General features: G+C 38.2%; 1 protein-coding gene across 2 annotated transcripts in view; it reads right to left on the bottom strand.

Moving 5' to 3' along the window:
- Window positions 1–9,012: 9,012 nt before the first annotated feature.
- The window catches only part of phf24 (PHD finger protein 24), a 30,679-nt gene continuing 16,147 nt past the window's right edge, over window positions 9,013–23,544 (bottom strand). Inside the window, exons 4-9 of one of the 2 annotated variants that reach the window (XM_079656723.1) lie at window positions 19,675–19,753; window positions 18,416–18,618; window positions 17,040–17,206; window positions 14,034–14,066; window positions 12,187–12,264; window positions 9,013–10,419 (exon numbers count right to left, since the gene is read on the bottom strand). In XM_079656723.1, coding sequence (XP_079512849.1) covers window positions 10,323–10,419; window positions 12,187–12,264; window positions 14,034–14,066; window positions 17,040–17,206; window positions 18,416–18,618; window positions 19,675–19,753 — 657 coding nt within the window. In that variant the 3' untranslated portion in view covers window positions 9,013–10,322. The remainder of the gene's footprint in view (window positions 10,420–12,186; window positions 12,265–14,033; window positions 14,067–17,039; window positions 17,207–18,415; window positions 18,619–19,674; window positions 19,754–23,544) is intronic. The other variant, XM_079656724.1, reaches the window with a different exon arrangement.

Genomic DNA, 23,544 nt, shown 5'->3' with positions numbered 1-23,544 from the left:
GCGCAGTGGATTGACAATAAATAAACATGGTACACTTTAACATGTGACTTCTGAATTCTCACAAAATTAAATAATATTTTTTCACCATATGCACTCGTTTTTGTTTAAACAGCTAACCTATCTGGCTGTAGTGTTTTAATGATGATTCTATTTGAAAGGTTGAAGCACTGACATGTAATTAGATATATTGGCCACTAGGTGGATGCATGGGATAAGTAGAGTGATGATGTACAGCTCTTTGTGTTTGGTGAAGATAAAAGCCTTCATTTATAATGTAGATACTTCAAAGAAAATGTAAAAATGCCATTGTTACAAATAGCATCCAAACAAATGTACATGATACATCGGCACACTTTCTTAAAATGTGATCTACATACACAGCCACAAAAAATCAGTCAGGAAATGTGTCAATTCTGCTAAGAAAATGTCGGCATAGGATGAAGAACATAGAACAATTAAGATAATGGTATGCCTGTAAATATCCATGTATACCCATACTGTACATATTATAGGTTATTGTGTGTTATGTAGGGCTATAACATTGTACACAATGTTATAGTAATGTTGAACAATTATTTGATATTAGGGTCTGTAGTTCTTAATGTCATGCCACTCATTCATGATTTATTTGAGCTACCGATAGTATTTTTATCCTAATTAAGGCTGCAGATGGACAAAGAAAAAACAACAGCTTTGCGTCAGTCTTGACATTTAGCATGAGTGCATGTTGCCATTCGCATAAGAGGTCTCTACGTGACCTTTAAACTGTGGAGGTCCAGCTGTAACAATGCCTTAAGGTTATAAGGCCACACTTTGCTTTCTATGAGTTCCTGAAATATCCCACTTTAGAGACAAGATGATGAAGCACATTATTTAGTCTCATGTCAGGAAGCTAAATCTGATCCTAAATCAACTGCAAGACAGCACTAAACACGTAGCTGTTGCTCTGTCTATTTGAATGCTTAGCCTCCAGCATTTTCTCTTAACAGCTTATTGGGAACGTGTGAACTGTGTTTTCAGCTTGCAGAGTCGTGTTGAGCGGCAGCAATGTCTTTTTTTTAATCTTTGTTTTGTCCCCTCACCATTTGCTTACTAACTGCGCCGATTCTCTATTCCTCAAACTTTGCCGCAGATTGTATTCAACTAATGATGTTCACTCCCCAAACGGCACTCCAACAACCTCCAGGCACAGTTTGCTTCTGGCACATAATGAGGAGCTAAATTAAAATGTGTCCAGCAGAGATATGTGCACTGCATGGCCGTTGGATTTCACTGGACCATTTGAAAACAGAAGAAACTACATTTCACAAGGCCCTATTATTTATCGTGTCAGAGCAAACACAGACCCAAATGATGGGCATGGTCACAGTCGATTGCAGGATGCACATTTTATACCACGACAGCTGTTCAATTATAGAGGTTTAATTTTTCCCTCCACAGCCTTTATGCTTATAATAGCCAGCTTATATTGTTGGTTTCGCCTCAGATGGCTTCTTATCTGGGATAAAAAAAAGCACTTTTATGAATGCAATCAAGAGCTCAGTTTATGTTTGATAAAAATGTATATGTGCATGTTTTTAGAGTATGAACTTTAACAAGGGCCCTTAGGTATTGCGAGAGGCATGGTAGACGGCCATCAACAAACCAGACGGCTGTGGGTCACGACAGCAGAAGAGAGTGGGCTTTAAGAATGAAGTCAGCCTGGCTGGTGGAGGTGGGATGTGATGTTTTTTGCTTGCATGTGGAGGTGGATCTAAAACTGTGTTGGCAAGATGGTAAGGCATGTTGATAAACAGTTGGTAATGGTAGAACAAGGACTGAGGTGGGAGTGCGTTAACCCTGTCTTGGATTACTTTATTACTTCAAAAGCTGTCTTTTCTTGGGTATTAATGGATCGTGAATAGAGCCCCCATTTAACATTCCACTTATCTATTAGAATAAATAAATTCACACTGACTCCCAAAACAATACATAACACTGTTCTATTTATCGTTGTGAAAGTGAACTCTTTGTAAAGGCTTGAAAAACGTATTAGTTGTGTTAAGGCAGTTAAAGTACTTGGTTATGTTAAGGCTAACAAACTACTTGATTCTGTTTTGGCAATGAAACTACTTATTTATATTTAGACAATCAAGAAACTTGGCAATGTTTGTTGATTTAAACTACCTGGTCACGTTTAGGCATTGAGACAATTTGCATATATGTAGGCTAAAAACTCTACTTGGTCCAGGCCATAAAACAACTTTGTAGGTTTATGAGAAGATCGTGGCTTGGGCAAAAGCTATATGCAAGACATAGTTTTTAAATGCGTGGGGTACAACGCTATGTAGTTATAGTACAAAGAAAGCTGTGACTTTATAATAACAAATCAATTTTTTGATTCACAGAAAGATAGCTTAGCATTGGTGATGCAGAGCTGGTTTGTTGATAGCATTACGCTCATGTTTTACTTCTGCTGATTGCATTTTCCCTTCAAAACACGAAGTGGTGTTAATATGTGGAGATTATCCTGCTGAACAAAAGGTGGCAAGTGTCATAAATGTGTGTTTAAAACAGAGATTATTTTTCCGCACCAGAATCCAATGGAAAAATTCCATTGCTTTTTTACAAGGGACCCACCACACTTATATTTCATCATTATTAATAGATATTTTAAAAGACTTTCAATATTTATCACCTGAATTTCCACTTTGATAGAATCTCACTCCAAAGCCGAAACAACCTAACCCTAAAGCCCAAACTTGGAGAGCTCTCAAAGCCTCATTAGAAATCATGGCCAACGGACCTGTTGATGAACTCCGTGATGCAGATGTGCTGACATTTTGCTTTCTGGCACGCTTCCCCAGAACCATGACCCACCGTCACAGTTGTTTACCATCACTCCTCCCCTGCTGAGTAAAGACAACACACAGCAGCCGCCAACAGCACCTCAGCCAACAACTAGCCCTGATATGTTCTCTGTAGGACACACCAGATAACCTTTCTACTGTGCCCCTCTGGATGATTACACATGGGGGGTGATGACTCACAAACCAGCACTTGTTGTTTTGGCACTCTTACAGGCTCACATCTGTGCAGGCACAGATGACGCACTTGAATTCATGAAATTGTTCCTCTGTCAAACACTGAATAAAACCATGTTTAATTAAAGTGCTTACATTTGATTATCTTCCCTATTTTCCCAACAACATGAAACAGGTTTTGGTCCATGCTACTTATTTTTAACCCTTCTAAGCATTTTAACCAACATGAAATGGGTTCCAGAGCACAGCGTTTTACTGTGACCTTAGAAAATTGCTAATTTTGGGGAAATGGTTAATAATTTGTTCACACTGGAAAAAAGAACAACAACAGGATAGAAAATATTACGTTTTATTTTTTAGAAGGCTCAGTGTGTGTGTGTGTGTGTGTGTGTGTGTGTGTGTGTGTGTGTGTGTGTGTGTGTGTGTGTGTGTGTGTGTGTGTGTGTGTGTGTGTGTGTGTGTGTGTGTGTGTGTGTGTGTGTGTGTTTCTTTGTTTTTTTATCCTGTCCTACCACCGTTTCTATAGCTCCTATACCTTTTCATCTACACATCTGTTTCCAATCAGTCTCGTTAGTCCCGCCTTGCTCCCAGAGTTTTTCACAGCCAATCAGCTTCGTGCCTGCTCTCCTGTCTTACCCTCATCTGAGCTTCTTCTCCCTTATCTCCACCTGCACTTCATCCCCTCATCAGATGTGTTTGTATTTGAGTGCTGCTGGTTACATTTCAGTCTTTGTTTGATCCTTGGCTTTGTTCTGATAACTGTTGCCTCCACAAACCTTGAATATAAAGTTATTACTTCCAGTTTTTGTAGCTTTTAGTCTTGGGTCCACCTTTTTCACTCTTTCTCGTCAACTAATTAAAGATGGATCGATTTACTGTTGTTATTTGAAATCAATGGGAAACACTGGGGGCATTTTTTGTATTTCATATTTTTTACATCTATTTTCAAATAAATGCTCAACTAATCACGTTTTTTGAGAGGGGGTTGAGCACGTAAAACAACACAGAGGCTCTATTGTCCAGAAGGCAAATGTTATTGACTTTAACCTTGACAAAGGCAATGCATAATATAATCATTGATGGTGGTCTGCAACTTCATTAAGCATTTATTTATAGGGATTGGTTAGCAATAAGCTTGGCTATCAGGGGGAACATTTAGTAAGGATACCCACCGACGGCCTGTATAGTAGTGATGGAGAGATGAAGCCTTATGAAGCTTTCCAGCCAATTGATTCGCAAAAGGTTCGATACAAGCCTCGATACACGCTTAACCAAAAACATCCTGGATTACTCGAACCACGCTCAGAAGCCTTGGCGCAGTACGTAACATCACTAGTATTTATTTACCTGTCACATCCAAAGCCCTAGACATTTATTACTCAGCAGGAAATGAACATTTCACACTGTTTGCTTCTAAACCTGATATATAAATTACATCTTGTAGAAACTTGCTGTGGTCTGCTAGAAGTTTAAATTGGAACTTTTGTTGTATGGATAGTTCCACTGACACATCCGTGAAACCAGTCTCAAGTCAATGTCCTCAGTAAATTCAGGTTAAAGATCGAATGTTAAAATGTTCCTACCCCACTGGCAGATTTAATTATTTGTTTAAGAAAAGACACAAAATACTATTGCTCTGTATGTGTGTCTTATTATTGATACAGTCAGTAAGAGTTTATTAAAAAATATATGTTATGTTAAAGAACAGAGCAAGACAATCGACACAAAAGTGGTGACACTGCTTCCGCTGTTTTATGTGCTGCTGTTTTAAATACATGGCCTATGATCAAACTGTCAAGTCAACTTAAAATGTCACCCCTTTTCAACTTTTGTCTCCGCTCTCTGAAAGTGTACTAGGCCTTTTCTGAGGCATACAGAGCGGACCATAAGCTGGAAATCCCATCTGACAGGAAGGCTGCATCTTGGAGCTTAAACAAGTATTTCTTATCATCCCAGTAATTCGTGAGGCTGTTTGGGTGGGACAACCTTGGATTATTTCACAGTACAGCTTTCACTTTTGACTAAGCATTTAATGAAGCAATTAACCCGGTCAAGAACCACATCATCAAATCTGTTATGAAATAATTACATAACATCCTCATATAAATGATTTCTCTCCCACACACACTCTTCTCAATTATGTGTGTCTTTGATCTCTTCCTCTTCTGCTTTGTATCTGTGTCTTTCTACCTGTTTTTCTTAATTTATGGAGAGTCTCCAGCTGAATGTTCTTCTCTTTATTTTACTCACAGATACAAATGTAACATATGCTTCAGTGCAGAAGACACTTTATAGCTGTGCTTTTTCTTTTTAATGCTTCACAAATATAGTAAGATAAAACTTAATTATCCATTCTCACGAAAATGTGTCTTGTATTTCATGCTCCAAACAATTATTTGAATAACATTAAACCACTACAAAACCATCTGCAAGGCAAATGTTTCCCCACCACCAGACATAGAGTTACTTTTCAGAAAACAGTATCAACTCTGAATTCCAACACCCATATAAACATGGTACTAACCATGTACATGTTTAACACAGAAGATGACTGGTTAAAACAAACGGAGAGAAAGTTAATGATGGGTACGGCTACGCTGAGGATTCAGTCTAGCTTTTTATATATAGAACATGAGGGACTACCTGGTTAATTTAAATTGTTAACAATCTATTGAATGAAATTGTAATGATCAAAGAGACAACAATGTTTGGAATGATTTTTATCCTGTCAAATATGAAACAAATAAACTAGAATGCGAGGGTTCCTCAGGGCAGCTGTCTAGGGCCTCTCCTGTATTCCATATTTACAAACGATCTGCCATGTGTATTAACAAATGCATGCATGCCTTTGTACACTGCTGTTACTACAATGTTTGTATCTGTAGAAAAATACCAGAAAGCTTAACACATTGCTTCTAGGTGAGTTGAGGCTGTTTCTCTGAAGAGCTTATGTAAGGGGTAGCGATTGGGACGAAGAGCTAGCTTTAAACAAGTAGAATACATATTTTAATATATTTAACCATATTTAGTATTTGATATAATCATGTACTGTTGAGATATTTTGATTTATTGTCTTCTTATCGGACCCCAGGAAGAATAGTTACTACAGAAATAGTAAATGGGGATTCTAAACAGAGTAAAGTAGAAGTCCCCAGCAGTCAAAGCCTTTGAAGCTTCAAAGCACAATCCTTAGTTTCTGTCCACCCCTTTGTCTGACAAAGCCTTTTAGTGACTGGGTGACCTTTTGGAGCTTTGAGTTTCTTTTTTTATTTTAATTGTAGGCAGGTGAAAGGTCCAGTGGCATGGTGCTCCATGAGCAGCTTCTGAACTCTTAATGTAAGCTTAAACACTCACTTGGCTCATATGTGCTCCACAATTGCCACTTCTGACTGTCCCGGGGCTACGACTCCCTTGACATTTATACCCTGATTGCATGCACTAGCCCTCTGTGGAACGTTTTATCTGTGCAATCGCACTTGACGATGCAGCAGTTCTATCATGACGCCATGTTTTCTGCTCCATCCACTTGAGCAAAAGGCCATCACAAAGGGCTATTAACTGTCTGTATTTGAAACATGTTTAACTGAAATACTACTTTATTACTTTACTGTAACTGACCTTTTGATAATCCCAGCAGTTTAGAGTTATGCCTGTCACCTTACCAGTCTAATGTGGCAAATATGAAGTTTACAATTATAAAGATGGCAAATGTAATGTTCCGATTTTGGGTAATCAAACAATAAAAGAAGGCACAATTATTCAATCCCCTCCAAGCCACACACACAGATAATTAATGAAAACATGTTATTCAAGAAGGGCAGGGAGCAGAGACCTCTGCCATGTCCATTTCCATAAGTGAAAAATAATTAGTATGTTCGCATATGGAATTCAAGGCTCTCAAGTTTTGAACAGAGTTCAGAGTGAGATTTTGGCAGCGGTGTTTGGTAGCCTACTCTGGAAAGGAATCTCTGCGTGAGAAATACAAGGTGTGGCGTGTGGGCGTGTGAATGGAGTGAAATGCGTGTGTCTCACGCCAAATGCGTGAGACTTGAGAGCTCTGTGGAATTTGATTCGTTTTCTTTGTAAATGGGTTTATGGTTAGTTCAAACCGGAGAGACGCGATGTATGGAATACATGTTTATTGTTACACGTCATATAAATGAAATGATGCCATGATAATACAACAGGAGATTGAATGGAATGGTGTTTTGGCGATTAGGCCCCGGTTTGCAGGATAATCATTAGGGAGGGAAAGAACCGCTCCGATGAAAATCCCCAGGATCTAGACACTGGTGGTGGTGATAAGTAGGTGGGACCGGTCTGGAGGAGGAAGGTTTAGCTTTGTCCTGGAGGAGACGGAAGGCGAGAGGGGTGGAGGAGGGTTGCGTGTTGTCACCTGAAATGACAGCTGACAGGAGGGAAGAGCAGGCATTTAAGGAATTTAACGTGTGCAGCAATTGGCTAATGAGGGGGGACGCCCGCATGTTTAATGAGGGGGGAGAGAGCAATAGAGTGACGTGTAAGTGACTCATCGTTAGGTCTTCCTTATTGAATTTGCGCTAAAGCTTTCATAAGCCCGCTAAATGGTCTGGTAGTCTCAAGCTTAAATTAATGTTAACATTCTTATTAAATGACATAAAATATGTCAGTAAATACCCCTCTTTTGCATGTTATAGTGTCTTCAAAAGACAACATTGGCTAGATAAAACTGCTAAACTTCATCATGAGTCCTGAGTCATGCTACATTGGATATTTTGACGTATAACAATTTGTATTTTTGATTTGGGACTCGCATTTAAGGTTAAATAAATCATAGGAATGTGAAGATGATCTGCTTTCTTGGCAAAGTGTAATGGTATCATTAACACTTCAAGGTTGACCTAAAAGTATCTGCAACATTTAATAAAACAGACAATGACTTAGGACAAAGTAGAAGGACAGGAAGATATAAAAGAGCAAGAAAAAGGAAAGATAATTATATTTCTAAGGAAGATTTACAGTTAAACGTGCAGAGAACTACTATAGAAAATGTAATTGCAGAACAGTATGAAACACCGGGAAACCTAGAACATGTATAACACGTAGAGGTGACGTCTAAGAGAAAAGTCATTTATTCATGGGGGTGTTCAGCGGAGGTCATCGAGTTCAAATCAGGAACGGAGCTGCTCTGTATTCCAGTGGTACGAGGCTGGATCACTAGACGGCAGCAGGGTGAACAGATGGGTAGGCACTGGCTATTATGACCCTATGGGCTCATCTGTATCACTTGTGCTCGGTAGATGCCCATCCCAGTGTGTTATGTTTGCATTCCAGTCAGGATGCTTTGGATCACTAATATGTTTATGAGCCTTTTGTTTACCACGGTGGATAGGATTGATGGTCCTCTTTGATATTCATGGCCAGAGGTATAACATTGTTCCTGACATTACTTGTTGTATTTGGAGGAAAACCTTATTACAACATAGGATTACATTGAAATATAATGGATACATAACAATGTATAAAGCTAAAATCAGCTATCAATGAACTGCCTTGTTGTATTTATTTGGACAATTAATTATTATAATCTTATTTGTTATTGTTTTGCCTGACTGACCATGTCTGTAGTTATTTGTCTATACAAATCTGTAATGTATTAATATTCAAGAAACAGAATAACTCTGTGTTAATGATTCTAATCAAACTCTTGCTACATTGAAAGAAAACGAATTAGGAAGATGTTTTTTTATGAAAAGAAATAGGGGCCAAAAATGAAAGTTCATGATCTGAATAAACCACCTTACGCTTTACTAACTTGTGAATATGTGTACAAATGTGCATATAAAATAAGAATGTACGTTACTAATAACTTGTGGTCAACAAGGTGAAGCATGAAATGAATTATAAACAATGTTGATTTCAACAATATCGTCTATCTCTATATCAAATCATTTGTTGTGTTAATCGTCGCCTTCATGCTTGAATAAACAAGAAAAGACACAAACCAAAGGACCTCAAGAAGGAGAGTAAATGCCATGCATTTATTTCAGCAACATATCCCTCAGACAATCAAGAATCATGTCATAATCATACTTTATTAACTAAGAGGACCTTCATTACATGGCATAAACACTCAACATGTTTCCAGTGATTCTACGAGCAGTTTCATGTGCATTTCAAATGTTGTACAACCTGTAGCATTATATAATTCCCATCACATTTTCCATAACATAGCATCTTCATATCAACAAAAACCTCCCATGGTCTTTCATTTTTTAATTACAGTGATTATGTCACACAGTAGTCCATCCGCATCTCATTCCCACAGTGCAAATAATGACACTAGGACAGCGGATCAGATGTGTCCACCTTGCCAAAGCTCAGAGCATAACAGGAACAAAGAAATTTACTACATGGCAGTATATGCACATATTTTAACTGAGTTAGCTTTCATTAAACGTTCACAACCTTTTTTTTCACGGTTAGTACTTCAGAAGAAACATAGACTCTTAGATGAGACCGGAGGTGAGGGGAATACATCAGAGGATACAGGAATAAATACAGCTCTTTAATGCATTATAATAATTTATACTGGTATGAATAGCAGTTCTCGTATAATAGCAGGTATGTGGATAGCTTTTCATTCCCGTTTTGGTATACGTTCTGGTAATGGCAACTTTTAATCTCCTTCCAGAAGTCTCAACGCATGTGCCTCTGTGTAATGTGATTATAAATGTCCACGGCGAATAATAACGCAATCCCATTACAGTAGCATGGAACGATTATTAAGACAAGATGAGACCCAAAGGAATGAATCTCTGAAATAGTAACAACTTGTCACATTGACATACTTTCGCGGAAAGGTGTGTTATGCATCTGGAGGGGTCATAGAGTGTGAGGTATGTCATTTTAATAGAGTGCGAGTATCCTAGGAGCTTGTCTGAGTGGATGAATGATTGCTACACTCAAAGTTTTTCACTGACACGGTGGGCGGTTGTCTTCCTCGTCCTGTATCTCGCATTTGTTTGAAGTTTTGGGAGTCGGGACATGTGACGACTGCTGTCACTCGCGTCGTGTCAATCAGTGTTGTGTGTTGTCAAGTGTAGTGTGGTTGAGGGGGGGGTTGGGTTGGGTCGATGCAGAGGAGGGAAGATTATCTCGATGGCTTGTATCTGCTGTCTTTAAGAACTTCATCCAGTTCATCTTCCGCGTGTCATTGTGTCTTCACGTCAATCTTCTTCCGCACATCTGTATAGACTATTGGATAACCCATCTCTCTTTTCCCTCTCTCTCTTCTGGGGTGCAGTGGAGGATCCTGGACTATAGAGGCAGACGGATGTGCATGGCAGAACTATTGGGCCGCGCAGCCAAAACGTAGATGGCACTCTCCCTTAAAAAGTCTGCCCAGGTCACTGGCCTGTTGAATAAAGAGAGAATTTTAATTGTATAAAGTAAAAAAAAACTAAATCATTTGAAATCATGACTTCTAATGGATAAAATAAGGGGTTTGAATAAGTTGATATTTTACCAAAATCGCTTCAGAACAACAGTAAAATGGCTTCACTATATTTGATCGTTTCTATTTTTTTTTGTTCTGTCAACAAAAAGACCAAAGCCAACAATGAGATGGTTCTACTAAGAGGTACAACCTGTGTTTCCAAACCCTGTTTTATCTCATAACTCCCAACTATATAACTCTTTATTTGCCAAAGCAATATAAAAAAATCTTAGAAATTGGCCTCACAAGTCGTTTCCATTCAATTGTTAATCAACTTTCAAGCAAACTTTTGAAATTACGCAAAAAATACATTTGAATTAGGCTTGTTTCCATTAGGAACAAAAAACTTGGCTAAGCAGAGGATAGTTTGGCGTAAATGGGGGTTTTGGCAGCGCTATACAAATAGCTGTAATCCACCAGTAAACCATTGTCCTTGTCCATCCAACCCATGTTCGAATAATCTAGAGAAGTCTTCTGGATTTGGTTTCAATTGCATTTTTTAGTTTGAATTGTTTTGTCCACCAGCTTCAAACGCCCACATACCTTCAGTGGCTACATTTCAGCAAAGGCGTTTCCATATCCCATTTTACGCATCAACGTAATTGGCGTTAATAGAAATAGGGCCACTGTTGCACTCTGTGAAGTGTTCAATGATTACAATGAACATTTGGACTTTAGTTTATTCGGTTAATACTGCATTCGCTATCCTGTTGCCATGAATAGTAACCTAAAAACCATAGTAACCTAAATCTGCAAATATCACCAGCATTAATAATGGTCCCCAACCTATGCATCGTTAACTCGTGTTTTAGTCACATTGGCTTAACAAATACAGTGCCCAGCTGTTTTGAGAAGTCAGTAAAAAGGTATTTCCTTATCAGAACATATGAACCATTTGACATATTAAAGATGTTTCACAGTACAATTTTGACTAAAAATGAAAAAGAGCACCAGCTGTTTGTTGGACTCACTCAATAAGGCAATTCCTCATGATTCGCTCATGAAAACCACATTACATATGAACATGTGCTACCGAAGTGTTACCACACACAACAAAAACCACATTACAATACAATACCGCAACTGTGCAGAAATAAATGATTTTACAAAATCATTATATTAAGTAGCTGGGCCCTTTTCTGCTGTAATTTGCCTCATGCTGCTTTGCAAATGAATGTATTCAAACAATGTCTTCATCTTCTTATTATTAGTATTCAGCCTAATATGACTCTCCTGTGTAGCTCTCTCTTTCCCTGTGGCCCCCTGTAGTCGCTGCATAAGTGCTGGTGCATTAGCTGCAATTATTGCAAAAAATGTCAAGCACTGCAGGAAGAAGGTCTTAAAGGTCACGATAAGCCGAAAGGAATTTGTCTTTATTATCTGGTGAGAGTGAGAAAGCGTCCATCGGGGTCATTTGCAGGGGCAGCAACAACTGATCCATGAATTTTGACGCCGTATGAATTCCACTTTTGCTGCAGAGGCAATGATTACCGTCTTTGCACAGTGGGGTCCACTGAGGGACATTAAAGCTACAATTGGAAAAGACTGATTCTAAAAGGGTTTACAAGTGTATGTACATTTCACAGCGAGAGGGAATCTGAAGGCCGGTTAGAGGGAACAAACTGTGATAGGACAGATTTACCATTATGCCGTCCGTCACTGGAAGTCGGTAACATTGTAACATACCTGTTTTCATCGGTCTTGCTCCTTTCACTGCCAGAGCTGGCTGGACTGCTCTCACATATGGGTCCAACATGACTTATACTGTAGCAAAGGACAGAAAAGTATCAGTTACATAGTAGGCTACAAAAACAGTCAATGAAAGACCCTTCCCATCCGCTGGAAAAAAGGAGAATTTATACAAAAAAGGAAAATGCAACCCAAATGATTTCACCATTCAAATTTTAGAAAAAATAAGGAATTATGAGTTTACTGGAATATAAGGGCATTTTCTGATCCACATATTTCTTTCAAGCATTCAAATAAACCTATTTGGATGTTACATTCGACATGCCACGCAGTTAGTCAGAATTTCCTTGTATACATCTGTGTTTCAGTCACTATGACGCTGTGGACATTTTGTATAACATTAAAATGCAATTGAGGGATTCAAATCACAAAGATTTTTCTTTAAAAAGAAGAATAATGCAGAGAATGCTTTATATGTTGAAACTGCCTTCAGATGGCATACTAATCCACAAAATGAAGCCCAGTTTTAAAGAAATGGCACAAAGTATTGTCTGGACTGAAATGCTATCAGCTGAAAAGTACTTTGCGAAATTGGAAAGTTAAAGTTACCAGGCTCTGCTCCATGAAACTAATTATTCTCCCATAAATCCCCATCAAATCCTCATGTTGCCATTGCATTCTGGGCCTCACTTCACAGAGGTGCAAACAGGGCTTCTTTCTGGGAATGCTGCCAAAGACAACATAGGATTTGTGGGCTGCTTAGTCAGAAAACATGGGATTCATCAAGCTTTTCAGATAGGTCTCCCCTTCCTATGGCACATGCAGGCGTATTACAATAAACCATCCAACAACAGCTTAAAAGTCTTGCAAAGGTGCACTGTGTTTCTTTCTGGCTAGCCAATCAGAGCGAGGGCTGTTTGTGTAGGGGACTTAAAGAGACAGGCCCCTAAAAAGGGGGAATGATCAAACAGACAATATGAGGACAAATAATGAAGATCTGAAAATTAAATTATGTAAATACGTTCGTGGAGAAACCAAAGAACATATAACAGGAAAATGGCAATAAAAAAAAAAAAATGTTTAAGTTACATTTATATTTTAAACTACTGTTTCCAAAGTCAAAAAAGGACTCTCACACCCAACGTGAAATCTTTTTTTAGAATGGATTTTTCTGTTTGATGCCAAATCAAAAAGGCTACATTGAGAACTAGGCCAGTAAAACGTCACTTCACATTAGACTAGAAACCAGAAAATGACTTTCACAAGTTTTTGATCTTTCTGAGTCAGATTGAATATCTTTTGATGAACCTCCCGAGTGATCGCTCCTTTTAAAAAGAACTACTGTCTCACGCAAAGGTCTATAATTTCAGCGATCAAAGGGTTTTCTGACGCATTTGGTTTACATTTGCTTTTTAATAAGATTGCACTTTTCGTGTTATGCGTGGAACGACTCACACCCCTTGGTCCACGGTGTGCTTCTATATTCATAATCGAGGCTTTTAAAGCAAAGCTCCCCTAAGGAGGATAAAAGGCTTTCTTTTGATCCCTATAATTAGAGGCCAGTCTGAGTCTCACCCTTACCTCAGTACAACAAGACCTCATCATATGAAGGGGCTCAAATACTGTGCTCATTAAACTTCATTCGAGGATGCATGCAACTTCGATTGCAGGATGCTCGGAAATAGATCCATTTTATCTAAGAGAGGCTTCTATCCCTCTTTTGTAAGAGCACAGATAGAATCCAAATCAAGGGCTTGTCTGAGAATACTCGAGAATTGAAGAGCGCTCGAGGGTGTTGAAGTGAATAAAAGGAAACGAGCCATGCAGTGCCGAGTCACACTCACCCACAATTCATAGGAGAGCAGAGTCCCATGAGTCTGTGGGGAAGGCAGCATGTGGAATAAGTGAGACGGATGGGAATGCAATGGCATGGGACATTACACAGCACAAGAAGGTTATCAGCAATAAGCACATGCACACGTACACACACAACAATGACAAGCACATTTTTAATTAAATGTACTTTCATTAAATGCTACTTCATATTTGTACTCCACTGCATTCCAAAGGGAAATGGTATATCATTTGCTTTTTAAATGAGAATTATTTAAGAAGACACATTTCACTCTTAAATGGGTCATCATGCATAATGAGTAATTGTGTATATTGATATAATTTGTTCTCAAAGCAGGACTTATCACAAAGTACTTCTACATTGTTCACTACTTTTACATGAGATTACTTTAACCATTGACCCACATCAATAAACACAGAATGAGTACAAACACATGTAACCCAATGATAGTGAATCAAAGCTTCCATTTATTTTATTAATATAATGATATCTGAGGATAAAAAACATACATATATATGTTGCTATATCCTATCGACTGTGCAAGATTGAGTGAGATTCCTTATTTTATTTTCTGCCATAAAAGCTGCCATAAAATCATCCATCAAGCAGAGGCTAAAATTGATGCGCGCGTCATAAAACAGCTGTTCAATGCAAAAAAGTAAAAAATCATAAAATGTTTTTGAAGGTTATGATGGTCCATTTTTCTCAAGACACAACTCCGGTCATTTTTCAGAGTTTGTACTTTATGGTGGAGTTGCACAGGATTGCGTTATATGGGAAAATGTGTCAAATAATATGTCTTTGATCCAGTATGAACAAAACACTCAAAGGTAGAGGTTGTTGCAGGGTTGTTCTATTGGATTGCCATATACTGAAACCTGATTGATCTCAGCCAAACAACAGCTTGTGTTTGTCTCGAGAGTCTTACAAAAAAAACACGATTCAAGTGAGATCCAAGAAACCAGCTGAATAATCCTAATACTCGACAATTTAATAATAGCAGGAGTTCAGCCGCACTCAGCATTAAACCGGCGGGTAACTAAGTGCCTGCTAACGACATGAGTGGCAGCATCCTAGAGTACATTTTATAATAAAAACACTTAAGTGGCTTTAATATTAGAGGAGGACCGGGCTAAATTCCCTTTCCAATATTTACTTTCCTGATTTATGCGTTTTATTTTTTCAAGTCCTTTTGCAATTCCAGTAAAACAGCATTGTTATGCCCCGTTTCTGGTTGCAGTTTAAAGTGTGTTAGTATGCAAAAGAGGATACTGTATCAACGGGAGGTACAAGCTGCCGGTTTTTACTTTAATTCCCCTGCTCCATGTAGAAAGAAAAGAGTGGACAGCTATTTTAACAGCTGTAGAAGTTGAGCTCTGCAACCCTGTGAGGTTTTGAGTTATTAAGTCCATGGAGACGTATAAGAAATTTACTGTTGTGCTGAAATGCTAAAGGCTACCGTCCAGATGAGTGTTCATTGATTGACAGTTGACGTTACTGCCTTCCTCTGAAGTTAGGGCACCTTGGAATACACATTAGTTAATTTGTTCAGGTCCTTTCTACTTAAACTTTGGCAGTGTAGATAAACTATATTAATGTCATGCTGATGTAATCCATCTTAAAAATACTGCAATGAAATGTTAGACCTGCAATAACCGTTTTTGTTGGCCACTTGGTGACAGCAGACATCTTACGAGTACAACATATAAGCTATAAAGTCTCAGTGAAACTGGAAGTGTCTGTACATTCTGTACTGTGGCGTAGTCCGCAACAAAACTGAATATTTGAGCAGTCTAGAGTTACAAGAGAGATATCAATTCAATATTCGATCGGACCGCTAAAAAGTTGCCGGATTTAGCGATACAGAGCTGCAATGGAACTCATGAATGGGTGTCATACTTGCATTGGATGGAATTGGAGCAACAAAAACATTGCCATATATTGCTAAATAAGTGTACAACATAACCAGAGATGTGAAGAGGGTTAAAATAAATCTGTTTCCATTATATCTACACTCAGAGGCTTCAGTGAACTCTTAGGAAAACAGCTGCTTCGTTACACATCCAGCAGTTACGGTACATCACTCGAGTCATTTGTTGTGTCAACCTGATTGAATATAAGTCTTCTAAAGGAAGTATCTTGCTCTTTTAATGCTAAAAGCTCGCCCTAATTTCTTATTAATTACTTCTTGTGTCTTTCCGCTGTTGGGCTGAAAACAAAAAGTGGTAATTGCGAACCAAAACAGTAAAGCTGGACAGATGGATAAGATCCGTAAAGCAGAAAGGAGCACGAGTGATCATTCTCCATACAGTAGGTTCGTCACTATAAACGACACCTTTCACAATATCATAGAGATATTGAGAAAAGCAGATTTTCACAGGCCAGAATATACAAGATATTGTAAATATGTGTACGTTTATTACGTCCAAATGGCAAAACATATAAATTAGTAACATTAATGTGATGTGATTTGGTGCCATTACTAATCTTAACTTACTTACTTACTTAAGCCTAGTTTAAGTAAGATTCCAAGTGATATGGGAAATGGCAGCAAAAACAATTAGAATTGAATTATAAGTTATATGTTCAGCCCTGGATTTAACACTGAACTGACAATGCACTTTTGCACTGATGCTAAAAACATAAAAGTCTCAGTAGTCTCATTTTTTATTTTGTTCTGGTAAAGAAGCGTGTCATCCCCAATGCCATCAAAATGGAAACTGTTACTGCGGCTTATGTCAACCAGAAGGAGATGATGTAATGTGAAAAGTAGACAGCTTGTTATCTTGCTTTCAGTCTTCTTTCTGACTCTCTTCCCTCCCTACGCAGCCAACACCACTTTTCCCTCTGCCAGCTGCAGTTTGCATACAGATGAGATCCTCACTCTGCTGCCAGACGTGAGCATAGACGTGTGCCTTTTTATCTCAGTCTAGACTTTTCCCAAAGTATTCAAACATGTTGTGTCGGGATGCTGACCCTGTTTTGGTTTGCTCACCTCACATTGCAGGACTGCGAGTCTTTGCTCTGTTTGTGGTACCAGGACTGCTGGGCCTGGCGGGATTCTGACCTAGTGATCACGTCGTCTTCGTCCAGGTCCAGACCCAGGAACACTGTCCGGGCGGTGTTCCTCTCCTTGGCGGTCAGCAGACGCACCATTGAGTTCTAGAAGAAATGAAACAGATTTGGAGATAAGGTGTCCTGCACCTACTCATATTAATTCCCTTCCCCTTGTATGACTTTGATGGCTGTAATTTAGGGACCAAAAAAAAGGTATTTTAGTGCCGAATTCTTGGCCTCAATCATTCTCAATCACATTAGCGCTGTCTGACATAATCAGCAACCGCTGCTTTACCCCAGACACACACACAGTCCGTTAATGTAATCTCCTAGACAAAAACAAAGCACGACATTTGAACTCCGGTGAGGTGACAATGAGTATGAGTAATTCAGGCTGGTGGATGAAAGCCATCATTTCTGGAAGACTTGGCCCTGAGTCCTACTATCACACTAACCTCATCATAAAGTAGTCTACGACCTTTTATTGGATTCTCTACAAGGCTGATTAGAAAGTACTGACCCGAGGAACTTGGCAAACACCTTGTTTGGGTGAAAGAGAGAGGATCAGGTCGACATTTTGTGTAAAAAAACTATATTTAGTTTGGTTGCTCAAGACAGTTTGTTAGCAAGTGTTATTGGCGGTTCGTTAGCAGTTTGTTAGCAAAAGTTATTAGCAGGATAATACCCTCCATTTTGTATATGTTTTATAGGTGCTTTACATCCAACATGTCCTAATACCTGAAATAAAGAATAGGTTGTTTGCCAATGCGTTCTGAAATGATCCCAGTTTTAAACACATTAATTGAAACTACTTGGTTAAGTTAAGGGGAAAGATTATGGTTTGGGTAAATACGTACATTTATTATGTAACCTATATTAGCTACGTATATCTAAAAATGACATTATGTATGGGGCATAGTTTAGTCCGTCATTTTTTATAAGTTGAATTGAGGTCTCCAGGTCAAAAGTCTATCTCTTCCATCCATACAAAACATTTCCATATGTGGACTAGTCGCTATACGCTACGTCACTTGACTCCCTCCTTCAATCATGTTCATTTACTATGACCACTAAAGCTCTCCATGTTACGAAAAAAAACGTTCTGTGCAAGATGCTTAACCTGAAATTGCTCCTAGGCATGTAGTCAATGGTATTGAGTGTGTGTAAGCTACTGTGGACAAAACCATCAGCTAAATAACATGTCATATTTACGTAAGGTAATCTGCAGGCTTCAATTGGATGCTGTAGAAAATTCCTTGAGTTTAGAAGTTGCTTTGTTATTATGTTTTGAATATGCTCAACATGATTCCTCACCTCTGAGCGAAACTTCTTCAACACCACAAGAGACTCGAAGTAAAGGAAGTCCGACCACTCGATGTGACCCTTCTTCTCAGGATCCAGCGCCGCAAACTGGGCCAGGACTTCCTCCTCCTGCTCATCGGTCAGATCCTTGTCAAAAAGATGCTTGGATGCATGATGGCGGTACTGCAGAAGCTCGTCTGACACAATGCAGGACTCTACAGCGGCGGGGAACAACACATCACATCAGACTTAATTAGCCACCGAGCGGTCGTCAAGATGTAATTAACTTATCATGACTCATTCTCTACGAAGGAAGGATGACCTCCCACTGTTAGCTCTCTATAAGAGCTGCAAGATGATACCACACATTTGGAAGAAGCAACGGTAGGGGCAAATAATGTAAGAACTATGACTTGGAAATAACCTTAAAATATTCAATGGAACAAAACAGTGGGATTTGATTTCCCCTTACGGTGGCTTGACGCTGACACAGTATATTTGTTGTTGGACATTTATCCTTTTTTAGCTAACTATCATTATTCCCTCTTGTTTTGAGTTTCAACTCTATTTAATGTTTAACAGTGCAAACAGATAACAGGGCTAATTATGTCTCTGGAAATATACAAACAAGAGTACGAGTCTCCAGCCAACATTCCCATCCCTTAAAATACATATAACATTCTCTAACTGCCTAATATTTTATAGAAATTTGACAGACCTCCTGCCACTTTAAAACAAAGAGTTCCTCTTTGATTTTGGCATTCAGTTTCAGTGTGCTTAGGAGATATAGATATAATCAACCTGTTTGGAATACACTTAATACAAATAATTTACAATAAGGAAAAAGCTAAATAAACGTAATGATTTCAAAACAACACTATAATAAAAAGTTAGGGTTACAAAGTCTAATTTGTAACTGTTCTGACAGGACATTAAATACCCTACTACTCTTTGATCAAATATGTCATCAAAAGGCTGCCATACTCTAAAGAACTTTTCATGGAAACATTAATGTATCCAGCATTTAAACGTTGAAGAAGAGGCTCATTTCCATTTCTATTTCCATTTGATTGCCTGTTCGGTAAAAGGGTATAAATACCAAAAATTGCTGTAAGGGGGTTGGATTCAATAGTATTTTTGTGAAAATACTTCATCCGGTACTGCACAAACAGAAGCTTGGGACAGAACCAAAACGCCCTGATTTAGACAAATGGAGCCAATGCCCTACTTTTAAATTGAATTTATTTTATAACCTCGCTGCGGTGACTCACCTGGAATGATCTTGCACTGCTTGAAAGTCTCCATGAGGCTGTACATCTCCTCCTCTGTTAGCAGCAAATTTAGATTATCCTGCAGAAAAAGGAGTGAGACAGGGGTAGAGAAATACATTACGTAGAATATATGCCACTCACACATTTTCTTTTACAGTCAAGTGGTACATTACTTGATGTATATAAGTGAGTGTGCTGTAATCACATAGACATAGTCCCAGATGGGGCTCCTCCTGTAATTAGAGTATTGGATTGTGAATCCATCTCAGCAACTTGTTTCCCAGGTGACTCACATGATGTGCTTATGTATCTCTTACTCTCCTCATAATTACGGTACATCATTAGTAAAAAACTATGACAAGAGAGATTTCCGGTGCATTTCAATTAAGGCGTTTTAAGGGCCACATGGCCATTACAATGGAAACATAACTTTGAATTGAAACAATATGTTATGCACTTTGCTAGAACATTACATCATGATTTATCCTCTTACTTAAATACACAGAACTATTATTCATGTGAGTTTAGCGAAATGTTGTGTAGCAAAAAACAATGATAATTGAGCCATAATGGATGAATGATGTGTACAAAAATAAATCCAAGCAACAGCACATCCACAGGCCAGGAAAATCAGGAGACTGCTATTTGAATATTTGTATTTGTATATTACTTGTACATTATTTATCAGGTAAGTGGCATGATGGAAGTTTAATAACCCTTTTGGGATTACCGGGGTTAGTCAATTCCAGTTTGTTTACATGGGCCTCACTCACTGTTGCAATATGTCAGGGCTTCATAAAATCCACATTATGAAATCTAAATGAAAAAGCTCAGCCGCCCACTCTTCTAAAAAAAACGAAAAAAGCACCCTCTAGCAAATACGAGCGAAATTAAAATGAGAAGCATAATGATCGGGAGAAGAACATCAATTTCAAGACTACATAGATAATATTTTTCCCTTGTCCCAAACAAATGTAGTCTGTCAACATGAGTTTGACTGCAATTAAAAAGTGGTATAATAAAAATAAATACGATTTTTATAGCGCTTTTCCTAATGCTCAATGATGCTTAACATAAAATCAGATCAGAACAACAAAAACAAAAGTCCTTATCCAATTGCGAAGTCAAATGTGTGGTGGGGGGGGGTGCGGAGGTTGATGATTAGAGATTGAAAGCTAGAGTGAATAAGTGAGTTTTTTAAGGCTTTTTTTACGGATTCAAGGGGAGCCAGTGGAGGTCGTGGAGGATATATTGAAATGAGTTGTACTGTGTGAGGATTTTGATGTGTTGCTAAATATGCTTTTATCTGACTTAATAATTAGCGTGTGATACTGTTTTGTATCAGCCTCATTAAACCAAGACTAATAAAATAGTATAATACCAAATACTGGAATGTCCCCTAACAGTATTTCATATAAACATGAAGAAAAGTTCATGGCGCTGATTAAAACCCAATTCAGACACAACCTGCCCACACACTGCCACTGACTGAACTCCCACACATATTTTTCCAGCCGTTTACAAGCAGAAAAGTTTCTCCCCTCACAAACAAGGCCTCATTATATCCGCCATGGGGGATGGAAAAGTGTGGCAATAAGCTTTGTGACGTCCTCGTGCTTTTCTTCAACCTTTCATCCAGATCAACATCTTGCCCTCCCGCTGTCTGCGCATCAAGAGTAATGCGTAGCCAATTACACTATAGCACGTCCTTCCTGCGAATATCCGGATGTTGTAAATGGGTGCTAATTCCTAACCTACTTAATATTTTAATGGATACGGGAATCTCACTCACATGTGGATGTCCTTTCCTCCTTCCCCTCTTTAATTTATCAAATTGTGCACGTGACTTTGCAGGTGTAACCCTGAACATATCCGCCCTGAATGACCATTCAAAAGTCAAGGAAATCCAAAAATAGACTGAACACTACATTAAGCAAATGTATGACATTTTGATTTTGACATAATTTTACCGAGACTGAAAGCTTTGACCTGACCATACAACAGCCAACACAGGTCTGAATTGTTTGAAAAACCCAATGTGTTCTCCACATTATATTGTACTCATTCTCCAGTGGCTGCTTTTTTTTAAATCAGCAATTCCTTCAAAAGCCCCACATTGTTGCATTTAAAGGACAGGCTCAGAGTACAATATGGTATTGTGGCCAATATGTTTTAATAATAATAATAGTTTTAAAGTAGCTGCAGAGTATTTTATATATGTTACAGTATCAGTCAGTATCAGTCAGTATCAGCGACAGGCGCATGTTGTAATACTGTTTTAAACCCGTTTATATATGACACAAACAGTCATATATAGCATTTGGGATTCATTTGCAAATTACCTACTGTGTTATGAGGAAGTGTTGTTTTTCCTTAGCCATGTGGGTAGTGTTCAAAGTTGCACCTTAATCAAAAATATGTGCCAGTTCCCTTTGTATTATCTCTTGTATCTAACTTAGAGTATCATTGATTTGATTTGATTGTGTTTTTTTTTTGTTAATGCATTCCGCTGTATTTTTTTATGTCCTGGTAAAAATGTACTTAAATAATCAATTTCTCATTACTTGTCTGTCACTATAAAAACAAGATAATAATCAATAAAGGACAAAACTAATCAATCATGCTGTAAAGTTGCCTCCTTTTTTTATGCCGGACATCAATTATCTGCAATGCTCACCAACAGTCAGCAAAAATCAGCTATCGGTGCTATAATTATATTTCTGTGTTAGTCTGACAACATTTGAAACATGAGCAAAGCACAAAATGTGATTTAAGGGTTATACAACACCTAGAGACAGCTTCTTGAAAATTAACACAAAAGGCCCCCGGGGGAGAAAACGGTATAATAATAACAAAACATTCTAATCTTATTCTGGCAGCTTGCATAAATAGACGTTTGAGACTTTTCTCTTCTGACAAATGACAGCATTGATGTGTTTGTTCAAACTGCTTTAAATAGGCTGCTGAAGCAGGTGGTAAGAAAACAATCTTAATGTTTTCAAAGCTTCAGGAATCAGAATGTCTTTGTGAACAGTGAATTATAATTAGATTAGTCTGTGTGATGTGACAGATGTCGCTCGCAGTGAAACAACTACTACATTATGTCATGAAATTAGATAATTATAACCCAGCACTGAAAATACCCTGTGAAGTAACATTAAGTGATTTGTTTCAAAAACTCTGGTTTGATTAACCTAATTTCTTAATGCTGTAAAAGTGCTCCAGTATGCTAGCTTTGAAGGTACATATTGCAGCTAACTCATTACATTGAAAAAAATGAATCAAAATGCTCCCTTATCCTATAACTGTATCTGTCCAACCAACACAATTATCTGTAAAGGTAAGTGGATATAATACCAAAAGTGGGCGTGGCTTTTGCCGTAAATTAGATAAAATCTGGTGAATATTGTAGTTTCTAACCTAATACGCTTGGTAATGCAATTTTGCGTATTCAAATAATCTGATTTATGCTGTTACCATATTATGATATTTATAAATCTGGGTTTTATGAACTGTCTGATGCAGATTCTCATCTCAGACAAATAATAATGACTGAAACAAAGAAAAACGAAGTGAAAAAAAACAAATCAATTTGAAAGAAATGTATTTGAAATCTCTGCATTGAGGAAGTTAAGGAGGACATATATAACCTAAGTATTGCGGCAGTAATCTTAAACAAAGTGCCGCGAGGGACTAAACAAGAGAAAAAACACGGTGGACGCGCAAAAACTCAGTCTCTCGTATGCATATGCGTTTGACCTTATATTTCCAAAGCAAAAATGCAATATTCCATATCCATATGCGTATATTCCTGTATGCGTGCGTGCGTGCGTGCGTGCGTGCGTGCGTGCGTGCGGTCAACAAAAATTG

Source organism: Notothenia rossii (assembly GCF_949606895.1).
Source record: "Notothenia rossii genome assembly, chromosome: 11".
Lineage (NCBI taxonomy): Eukaryota > Metazoa > Chordata > Actinopteri > Perciformes > Nototheniidae > Notothenia > Notothenia rossii.
Note: the sequence above shows the minus strand (reverse complement) of the source record. Positions and strands in the feature narration are given on the sequence as shown.